Here is a 12,057-nt window from a genome sequence, read left to right as displayed (position 1 = left end):
CTGATCTGGCTATGCCATGTGGTTGTGGGTTACACTAGTTAATATAGCAGGTCCTGATCTGGCTGTGGGCGACACTAGTTAATATAGCAGGTCCTGATCTGGCTGTGGGGCTACACTAGTTAATATAGCAGGTCCTGATCTGGCTGTGCCATGTGGTTGTGGGGCTACACTAGTTAATATAGCAGGTCCTGATCTGGCTGTGGGGCTACACTAGTTAATATAGCAGGTCCTGATCTGGCTGTGGGCTACACTAGTTAATATAGCAGGTCCTGATCTGGCTATGCCATGTGGCTGTGGGCTACACTAGTTAATATAGCAGGTCCTGATCTGGCTATGCCATATGGCTGTGGGCGACACTAGTTAATATAGCAGGTCCTGATCTGGCTGTGGGGCTACACTAGTTAATATAGCAGGTCCTGATCTGGCTATGCCATGTGGCTGTGGGGCTACACTAGTTAATATAGCAGGTCCTGATCTGGCTGTGGGCTACACTAGTTAATATAGCAGGTCCTGATCTGGCTATGCCATGTGGCTGTGGGGCTACACTAGTTAATATAGCAGGTCCTGATCTGGCTGTGCCATGTGGTTGTGGGCGACACTAGTTAATATAGCGGACAAGACTTGCTTAGAATTCGGTGGCATTATTTTATAGTATGAAGAAAATTGAACAAAGCTGAATAAATAAATGATATTTTCTCCAAACGATTTGAGGGAGTTGATACATCTGGCTGTTGTGTTGAGCGGTTAAACAAATTGGTCGTCCTTTATCCTTAACTTAGAGCTCATGTATCTTCAGTAGTTCTACAGTACGTGTTGATTTTTAATACATTGTAAAGCTGCATGATGCGACTAACGACGATTTGAAAAAAAGTCGCTTGAAAAGGCATGCACTCTGCTTTGTTTTTGTTGTTGCACAGGCTGTACACACGTCAGTCAATTTGACAAGCACTTGATAATGCCTCGAATTTCACTGCGGCGTCGCCTTCGTGTGGCTGTAATGCTAGTGGCCGGTGTGCCCTTCTCCATGACCTCTGTGCACTCTGAAGAAAATAACATGGCTCCCCATCACGTGATCAGGTCTTTCTCACAGGCTACAAGTGAAGACAGACACGTCGGGGACGCCTTATCCAATTCCACATTTACTTTTCGTCAGCCAACAAGATGAGTTGGCCTAACGAACAGCAAAAACACTAGCCTACGTCAATCTACTAACCGCTATTGTACAAAAGTCGACCTATTTAATTGTTCGATAAATAAATATTCTAAACCGTCTTGGACGGCAGTGGGATGCGATAGATCCCAAATTAATACAACCACTAGCATCAAAAACAAACTTGAAACTCACGCGTTGCCTATGTATGCCAGTTAGGCTCTACACCCCTTGTAAAGCAGAATAATGTGCTTAAAATTTCTAAAGTTATTTGGCCACTTTAGTTGTGATACAAACCTTATTAAAAAACATGCAGGCCTATGGGCTAGGCTACATGAGCTGTGCGACTATGATTAGAAACGCTGGGCACCATTCACAAGTGATAATATATCATTCATTGGCTAATATTGCCAACCATCAGACTAAACTTGATTTAAACAAAGCTGCTTCTACAAAGTATTGACTCAGGGATGTGAGAATACTTATGTAAATTATATATTTTGTGTTTCATTTTCAATACAATTGCAAAAAATAAACTTTTAATCCATCTTGAATTCAGGCTGTATCCAAATGTTATTTATTTTATCTTTATTCAACTAGGCAAGTCAGTTAAGAACAAATTCATATTTTACAATGACGGCCTAGGAACAAGTCAGCTCGGGGGATACGATCTTGCCACCTTTCGTTTACTAGTCCAACGGCTCTAACCACTATGCTACGCTGCCGCCCCAAATGTGGAATAAGTCCTGAATAGTTTCCGAAGGCACTGTGTAGCAGCTTGTTTCAGAGCTTTCTCCCTGAAACTAATCCATCCATTTCAGTCCATCTACTAGGCGTACCATTTATCGGTGATGTTATGTTTTGATGTGGAAGCTCCGAGGTACGCGGTGGAAATCGCTAAGCAGACACCCTGTATCACTTTATCAGAACGGACGTGATCAACGACGGCCGAAACATAGTTTTGTCTAAACAACCGCGCGATTAGTTCGATAGAGGACAAATAGGGCAACGCAGAGCTGGCGCTACAGGGTGGGGGAGACTTCTAGAATCATTTTGGATGCTTTAAATTCTTTTGACCAGCAGGTGGCACTAGTGGAGATGATTTACATAATAGTGGTTGTGCAATTTTGGAAAAATAATTTGGCTAACAGTTTTTTTCCTCACATCAGTGGTATCAAGTGATGCCATCCAACATGGAGGAAAATAGCCCTCAGCCGATTGGGTCAGTTACAGCTTCAGACGGTTGAGAGAAACAACACACAATGTGCTAACTGTTAGCCTATTCTAAATATGATAGAGAAGTGTTTTATACCAGCTTGGCGGGGGGGGGGGGGGGGGGGGGGGGGGGGGGCAAAGGGACAGAGTCAGCTGGGGGGGGGGGGGGGGGGCAGAGGACAGAGTCAGCTGGGGGGGGGCAGAGGACAGAGTCAGCTGGGGGGGGGCAGAGGACAGAGTCAGCTGGGGGGGGGCAGAGGACAGAGTCAGCTGGGGGGGGGGGGGCTGGGGCAGAGGACAGAGTCAGCTTTGCTCTGTAGCGTAGGGGCCGTTGACGGGTAGCTACCCTGGAAAATGTCTTGAGACAGTGGACATGGTCTCTTACGTAGGGATAATACTGGGTGACCCCCTTCAGGGTCAGGGTACACGGGGTTACAGCGATAAGGGGTTAAGGCGATAGTACTCACCCTGGAGAAGAGTGTGTTGAGACAGTGGACCTTCTGTCTCTCTGTAACGTAGGCGTAATACTGGGTGACCCCCTTCAGGGTCAGCTCCTCCATCAGGTTGATCTCGTAGGGCTTGGACAGGTGGGAGTTCTGAGACACAGGAAGTAACACCACATTGAGACTGCTCGTGAGGGTGGCTCGTTCATGACCCCAACTACGTCGTTGATGTTCGTGAAGCGGGAAGACGTCCCGCTGTGTTTTGTTAGTCCATCATTAATATTTTAACTATAACAAAAATATACAAAAGCAAGACGATGGAAAGCCCTTCTATATTCTATTACAGAGTCGAAATTCACAACTTAAGCGTTTTACTGCACATACATCAGGACTGTATAAATCAATACAGGGCTTTCGTTGTTCACAGACGCAGACTAAACGATGATCTAGGCTAGTCCAACCCCCGAAAAAGGCCCCATTAAATCAGAATCCAGGATTTACCATGAACTTCTGCACGCTGAGAGGGAAAGTAGCAGAGTAGAGCAGAATCTGTCTCTGTTTGGGCAGGTAGCTCAATACCTCTTCCATCATCACCACAAAGTCCTGGGACAGCAGCTTGTCTGCCTGGGGGGACAGACAGAGACATAACGACGTAATGGATCTACAGTTGACTGGTAACTACGGGTAAAGTCACCCAGGTAACAGTTCAGTTGGAGACACCGAGACTAAAGAGAAACACAGCACATGGTAAACGAACACCCACAGCTCACCTCGTCCAGAACAATCATCTGGACCTGATTGACTTTGGCCACGCCCTTCTTAATGAGGTCCAGGATCCTCCCAGGGGTGGCAATCACAACGTGAACTAGAGACAAAAGATTATAACTATTATAAAACACAATCACAACGTGAACTAGAGACAAAAGATTATAACTATCATAAAATACAATCACAACGTGAACTAGAGACAAAAGATTATAACTATTAGAAAACACAATCACAACGTGAACTAGAGACAAAAGATTATAACTATTATAAAACACAATCACAACGTGAACTAGAGACAAAAGATTATAACTATTAGAAAACACAATGTGAACTAGAGACAAAAGATTATAACTATTAGAAAACACAACGTGAACTAGAGACAAAAGATTATAACTATTAGAAAACACAACGTGAACTAGAGACAAAAGATTATAACTATTAGAAAACACAACGTGAACTAGAGACAAAAGATTATAACTATTAGAAAACACAACGTGAACTAGAGACAAAAGATTATAACTATTAGAAAACGCAATCACAACGTGAACTAGAGACAAAAGATTATAACTATTAGAAAACACAATCACAACGTGAACTAGAGACAAAAGATTATAACTATTATAAAACACAATCACAACGTGAACTAGAGACAAAAGATTATAACTATTAGAAAACACAATGTGAACTAGAGACAAAAGATTATAACTATTAGAAAACACAATGTGAACTAGAGACAAAAGATTATAACTATTAGAAAACACAACGTGAACTAGAGACAAAAGATTATAACTATTAGAAAACACAACGTGAACTAGAGACAAAAGATTATAACTATTAGAAAACACAACGTGAACTAGAGACAAAAGATTATAACTATTAGAAAACACAACGTGAACTAGAGACAAAAGATTATAACTATTAGAAAACGCAATCACAATGTGAACTACGAAGAATAATGCAATTGAAAAGATAAGCATCACCATACATTTGAGACTTGAGTCAAGGTGACTTGGTCATTGAATAACACCAAAGTCATGTTTAAATCTAACTTGGCTCTTGGCCAGGTGAGGTGTTACCTGTCTCGTCGAGCCTCATGATGTCATCGCGGAGGTTGGTACCGCCCGTTGTGGCCATGACTTTGACCCCGCCCATGTGTTTGCTGATCTGAATACAGATCTGGCTCACCTGCAAGGCCAGTTCTCTGGTGGGGACGATGCCCATCGCTGGGGGAGGAGAGAACCATACGATGGATCATATATCCCTACGGAAAGTTCTCAGACCCCTTGATTTTTTTTTACACATTTGGTTACGTTACAGCTTTATTCTAAAATGGAGTCAATGAAATAAATCCTCAGCAATCTACACACAAAACCACATTATGACAAAGCAAAAATAGTGGATTTTCTTCTTCTAATTTATATATTTCTTATAAACTTAAGTATCACATTTACAGAAGTATTCAGTCTCTTTACTGAGTACTTTGTTGAAACACTTTTGGCAGCGATTAAAACCAAATACAGCGTACTGATTACTTACAAGGCCTTAACCAACAACACGGTTCAAAATATAAATAATGAATGAGCAACAATAAAATAACAGTAGTGAGGCTATATGCAGGGTGTTACGGTACAGAGTCAATGTGGAGGCTATATACAGGGTGTTACGGTACAGAGTCAATGTGGAGGCTATATACAGGGTGTTACGGTACAGAGTCAATGTGGAGGCTATATACAGGGTGTTACGGTACAGAGTCAATGTGGAGGCTATATACAGGGTATTACGGTACAGAGTCAATGTGGAGACTATATACAGGGTGTTACGGTACAGAGTCAATGTGGAGGCTATATACAGGGTGTTACGGTACAGAGTCAATGTGGAGGCTATATACAGGGTGTTACGGTACAGAGTCAATGTGGAGGCTATATACAGGGTGTTACGGTATAGAGTCAATGTGGAGGCTATATACAGGGGGTACCGGTACAGAGTCAATGTGGAGGCTATATACAGGGTGTTACGGTACAGAGTCAATGTGGAGGCTATATACAGGGTGTTACGGTACAGAGTCAATGTGGAGGCTATATGCAGGGTGTTACGGTACAGAGTCAATGTGGAGGCTATATACAGGGTGTTACGGTACAGAGTCAATGTGGAGGCTATATACAGGGTGTTACGGTACAGAGTCAATGTGGAGGCTATATACAGGGGGTACCGGTACAGAGTCAATGTGGAGACTATATACAGGGGGTACCGGTACAGAGTCAATGTGGAGGCTATATACAGGGTGTTACGGTACAGAGACAATGTGGAGGCTATATACAGGGTGTACCGGTACAGAGTCAATGTGGAGGCTATATACAGGGTGTACCGGTACAGAGTCAATGTGGAGGCTATATACAGGGGGTACCGGTACAGAGTCAATGTGGAGGCTATATACAGGGTGTTACGGTACAGAGTCAATGTGGAGACTATATACAGGGGGTACCGGTACAGAGTCAATGTGGAGGCTATATACAGGGTGTTACGGTACAGAGTCAATGTGGAGGCTATATACAGGGGGTACCGGTACAGAGTCAATGTGGAGGCTATATACAGGGGGTACCGGTACAGAGTCAATGTGGAGGCTATATACAGGGTGTTACGGTACAGAGTCAATGTGGAGGCTATATACAGGGTGTTACGGTACAGAGACAATGTGGAGGCTATATACAGGGTGTTACGGTATAGAGTCAATGTGGAGGCTATATACAGGGGGTACCGGTACAGAGTCAATGTGGAGGCTATATACAGGGGGTACCGGTACAGAGTCAGTGTGGAGGCTATATACAGGGTGTTACGGTACAGAGTCAATGTGGAGGCTATATACAGGGGATACCGGTACAGAGTCAGTGTGGAGGCTATACACAGGGTGTTACGGTACAGAGTCAATGTGGAGGCTATATACAGGGGGGTACCGGTACCGAGTCAATGTGGAGGCTATATACAGGGGCTACCGGTACAGAGTCAATGTGGAGACTATATACAGGGTGTTACGGTACAGAGTCAATGTGGAGGCTATATACAGGGTGTTACGGTACAGAGTCAATGTGGAGACTATATACAGGGTGTTACGGTACAGAGTCAATGTGGAGGCTATATACAGGGGGTACCGATACAGAGTCAATGTGGAGGCTATATACAGGGGGTACCGGTACAGAGTCAATGTGGAGACTATATACAGGGGGTACCGGTACAGAGTCGATGTGGAGGCTATATACAGGGTGTTACGGTACAGAGTCAATGTGGAGACTATATACAGGGGGTACCGGTACCGAGTCAGTGTGGAGGTTATATACAGGGGGTACCGGTACAGAGTCAATGTGGAGGCTGTATACAGGGGGTACCGGTACAGAGTCAATGTGGAGGCTGTATACAGGGGGTACCGGTACAGAGTCAATGTGGAGGCTATATACAGGGGGTACCGGTACAGAGTCAATGTGGAGGCTGTATACAGGGGGTAACGGTACAGAGTCAATGTGGAGGCTATATACAGGGGGTACCGGTACAGAGTCAATGTGGAGACTATATACAGGGGGTACCGGTACAGAGTCAATGTGGAGGCTGTATACAGGGGGTACCGGTACAGAGTCAATGTGGAGGCTGTATACAGGGGGTACCGGGTACAGAGTCAATGTGGAGGCTATATACAGGGGGTACCGGTACAGAGTCAATGTGGAGGCTATATACAGGGGGTACCGGTACAGAGTCAATGTGGAGGCTATATACAGGGGGTACTGGTACAGAGTCAATGTGGAGGCTATATACAGGGGGTACCGGTACAGAGTCAATGTGGAGGCTATATACAGGGTGTTACGGTACAGAGTCAATGTGGAGGCTATATACAGGGGGTACCGGTACAGAGTCAATGTGGAGGCTATATACAGGGTGTTACGGTACAGAGTCAATGTGGAGGCTATATACAGGGGGTACCGGTACAGAGTCAATGTGGAGGCTATATACAGGGGGTACCGGTACAGAGTCAATGTGGAGGCTATATACAGGGGGTACCGGTACAGAGTCAATGTGGAGGCTATATACAGGGTGTTACGGTACAGAGTCAATGTGGAGGCTATATACAGGGGGGTACCGGTACAGAGTCAATGTGGAGGCTATATACAGGGGGTACCGGTACAGAGTCAATGTGGAGGCTATATACAGGGTGTTACGGTACAGAGTCAATGTGGAGGCTATATACAGGGGGTACCGGTACAGAGTCAATGTGGAGACTATATACAGGGGGTACCGGTACAGAGTCGATGTGGAGGCTATATACAGGGTGTTACGGTACAGAGTCAATGTGGAGACTATATACAGGGGGTACCGGTACCGAGTCAGTGTGGAGGTTATATACAGGGGGTACCGGTACAGAGTCAATGTGGAGGCTATATACAGGGGGTACCGGTACAGAGTCAATGTGGAGGCTGTATACAGGGGGTACCGGTACAGAGTCAATGTGGAGGCTATATACAGGAGGTACCGGTACAGAGTCAATGTGGAGGCTATATACAGGGGGTACCGGTACAGAGTCAATGTGGAGGCTATATACAGGGGGTACCGGTACAGAGTCAATGTGGAGGGTATATACAGGGTATTACGTTACAGAGTCAATGTGGAGGCTATACACAGGGTGTTACGGTACAGAGTCAATGTGGAGGCTATATACAGGGGGTACCGGTACAGAGTCAATGTGGAGGCTATATACAGGGGGTACCGGTACAGAGTCAATGTGGAGGCTATATACAGGGGGTACCGGTACAGAGTCAATGTGGAGGCTATATACAGGGTGTTACGGTACAGAGTCAATGTGGAGGCTATATACAGGGGGGTACCGGTACAGAGTCAATGTGGAGGCTATATACAGGGGGTACCGGTACAGAGTCAATGTGGAGGCTATATACAGGGTGTACTGGTACAGAGTCAATGTGGAGGCTATATACAGGGGGGTACCGGTACAGAGTCAATGTGGAGGCTATATACAGGGGGTACCGGTACAGAGTCAATGTGGAGGCTATATACAGGGGGTACTGGTACAGAGTCAATGTGGAGGCTATATACAGGGGGTATTGGTACAGAGTCAATGTGGAGGCTATATACAGGGGGTACCGGTACAGAGTCAATGTGGAGGCTATATACAGGGGGTACCGGTACAGAGTCAATGTGGAGCTATATACAGGGGGTACCGGTACAGAGTCAATGTGGAGGCTATATACAGGGGGTACCGGTACAGAGTCAATGTGGAGGCTATATACAGGGGGTACCGGTACAGAGTCAATGTGGAGGCTATATACAGGGGGTACCGGTACAGAGTCAATGTGGAGGCTGTATACAGGGTGTTACGGTACAGAGTCAATGTGGAGACTATATACAGGGTGTTACGGTACAATGTCAATGTGGAGGCTATATACAGGGGGTACCGGTACAGAGTCAATGTGGAGGCTATATACAGGGGGTACCGGTACAGAGTCAATGTGGAGGCTGTATACAGGGTGTTACGGTACAGAGTCAATGTGGAGACTATATACAGGGTGTTACGGTACAATGTCAATGTGGAGGCTATATACAGGGGGTACCGGTACAGAGTCAATGTGGAGACTATATACAGGGTGTTACGGTACAGAGTCAATGTGGAGGCTATATACAGGGTGTTACGGTACAGAGTCAATGTGGAGGCTATATACAGGGTGTTACAGTACAGAGTCAATGTGGAGGCTGTATACAGGGGGTACTGGTACAGAGTCAATGTGGAGGCTATATACAGGGGGTACCGGTACAGAGTCAATGTGGAGGCTATATACAGGGTGTTACGGTACAGAGTCAATGTGGAGGTTATATACAGGGGGTACCGGTACAGAGTCAATGTGGAGGCTATATACAGGGGGTACCGGTACAGAGTCAATGTGGAGGCTGTATACAGGGGGTACCGGTACAGAGTCAATGTGGAGGCTATATACAGGGGGTACCGGTACAGAGTCAATGTGGAGGCTATATACAGGGGGTACCGGTACAGAGTCAATGTGGAGGCTATATACAGGGTGTTACGGTACAGAGTCAATGTGGAGGCTATATACAGGGTGTTACGGTACAGAGTCAATGTGGAGGCTATATACAGGGGGTACCGGTACAGAGTCAATGTGGAGGCTATATACAGGGGGTACCGGTACAGAGTCAATGTGGAGGCTATATACAGGGGGTACTGGTACAGAGTCAATGTGGAGGCTATATACAGGGGGTACTGGTACAGAGTCAATGTGGAGGCTATATACAGGGTGTTACGGTACAGAGTCAATGTGGAGGCTATATACAGGGGGTACTGGTACAGAGTCAATGTGGAGGCTATATACAGGGGGTATCGGTACAGAGTCAATGTGGAGGCTATATACAGGGGGTACCGGTACAGAGTCAATGTGGAGGCTATATACAGGGTGTTACGGTACAGAGTCAATGTGGAGGCTATATACAGGCGGTACCGGTACAGAGTCAATGTGGAGGCTATATACAGGGTGTTACGGTACAGAGTCAATGTGGAGGCTATATACAGGGTGTTACGGTACAGAGTCAATGTGGAGGCTATATACAGGGGGTACCGGTACAGAGTCAATGTGGAGGCTATATACAGGGTGTTACGGTACAGAGTCAATGTGGAGGCTATATACAGGGGGTACCGGTACAGAGTCAATGTGGAGGCTATATACAGGGGGTACTGGTACAGAGTCAATGTGGAGGCTATATACAGGGTGTTACGGTACAGAGTCAATGTGGAGGCTATATACAGGGTGTTACGGTACAGAGTCAATGTGGAGGCTATATACAGGGGGTACCGGTACAGAGTCAATGTGGAGGCTATATACAGGGGGTACTGGTACAGAGTCAATGTGGAGGCTATATACAGGGTGTTACGGTACAGAGTCAATGTGGAGGCTATATACAGGGGGTACCGGTACAGAGTCAATGTGGAGGCTATATACAGGGGGTACCGGTACAGAGTCAATGTGGAGGCTATATACAGGGTGTTACGGTACAGAGTCAATGTGGAGGCTATATACAGGGTGTTACGGTACAGAGTCAATGTGGAGGCTATATACAGGGGGTACCGGTACAGAGTCAATGTGGAGACTATATACAGGGGGTACCGGTACAGAGTCAATGTGGAGGCTATATACAGGGTGTTACGGTACAGAGTCAATGTGGAGGCTATATACAGGGTGTTACGGTACAGAGTCAATGTGGAGGCTATATACAGGGGGTACCGGTACAGAGTCAGTGTGGAGGCTATATACAGGGTGTTACGGTACAGAGTCAATGTGGAGGCTATATACAGGGGGTACCGGTACAGAGTCAATGTGGAGGCTATATACAGGGTGTTACGGTACAGAGTCAATGTGGAGGCTATATACAGGGTGTACCGGTACAGAGTCAATGTGGAGACTATATACAGGGGGTACCGGTACAGAGTCAATGTGGAGGCTATATACAGGGTGTTACGGTACAGAGTCAATGTGGAGGCTATATACAGGGTGTTACGGTACAGAGTCAATGTGGAGGCTATATACAGGGTGTTACGGTACAGAGTCAATGTGGAGGCTATATACAGGGTATTACGGTACAGAGTCAATGTGGAGACTATATACAGGGTGTTACGGTACAGAGTCAATGTGGAGGCTATATACAGGGTGTTACGGTACAGAGTCAATGTGGAGGCTATATACAGGGTGTTACGGTACAGAGTCAATGTGGAGGCTATATACAGGGGGGACCGGTACAGAGTCAATGTGGAGGCTATATATGTGGATCCAAGTGTCTTATATCCGTTTAAAACAAAAGGCAATGGGCCATAGGTTGAGAGGTGTAATCTCACCTTGTATGCAGTCCTTCTTCAGGTCGATGCGTTCCAATAGGGGAATGAGGTAGGCTCCGCTCTTTCCTGTCCCGTTCTTGGCCCTGGCCAGAATGTCCCTCCCAGACAGCGCTATGGGGATGCTCTCCTCCTAGAGAAGGAGAGGCAACGCGTTAAGAGTCCACTTATCCCCATCGAGAACCCAGGGCCTTGAGGTCTGCCTAAGTCCCAAAATGGCACCTCATTATCTATATTAGTGCCACAGACAAAAGTAGTGCATTACATTAGGGAATAGGGCTCCATTTGGAACACTTCTACACCTTGCTGGTGGTCACCCCCCCCCCCCCTCTCCCTCTAATCAGAGATTCATTCAGACATCTGCTGAGACACCAGGTGAGTGGAATCTCTGGGCCAATCAGTGTCATTCCATTCAAATCAACCAACGAACTACCAAGGAGAAGAGAGAAGCAGCAGCACTGCAGCTCTCAGGGCTCAGACTGGACCGGGCTCAGACTGGACCGGGCTCAGACTGGACCGGGCTCAGACTGGACCGGGCTCAGACTGGACCGGGCTCAGACTGGACCGGGCTCAGACTGGACCGGGCTCAGATT

At 46.3% G+C, this 12,057-nt stretch overlaps 1 protein-coding gene across 2 annotated transcripts in view; it reads right to left on the bottom strand.

The window, feature by feature from the left end:
- Window positions 1-12,057, bottom strand: part of ddx6 (DEAD (Asp-Glu-Ala-Asp) box helicase 6) — a 68,518-nt gene that overhangs the window by 37,477 nt on the left and 18,984 nt on the right. For both annotated transcript variants that reach the window (XM_055895136.1, XM_055895135.1), the window contains exons 5-9: window positions 11,468-11,597; window positions 4,653-4,799; window positions 3,579-3,673; window positions 3,310-3,432; window positions 2,833-2,961 (exon numbers count right to left, since the gene is read on the bottom strand). In XM_055895136.1, the coding sequence (XP_055751111.1) occupies window positions 2,833-2,961; window positions 3,310-3,432; window positions 3,579-3,673; window positions 4,653-4,799; window positions 11,468-11,597 (624 nt within the window). The remainder of the gene's footprint in view (window positions 1-2,832; window positions 2,962-3,309; window positions 3,433-3,578; window positions 3,674-4,652; window positions 4,800-11,467; window positions 11,598-12,057) is intronic.

The sequence above is a fragment of the Salvelinus fontinalis genome, chromosome 33, assembly GCF_029448725.1.
Source record: "Salvelinus fontinalis isolate EN_2023a chromosome 33, ASM2944872v1, whole genome shotgun sequence".
Classification (NCBI taxonomy): Eukaryota; Metazoa; Chordata; class Actinopteri; order Salmoniformes; family Salmonidae; genus Salvelinus; species Salvelinus fontinalis.
This window is presented reverse-complemented; position numbering and strand designations above follow the sequence as displayed.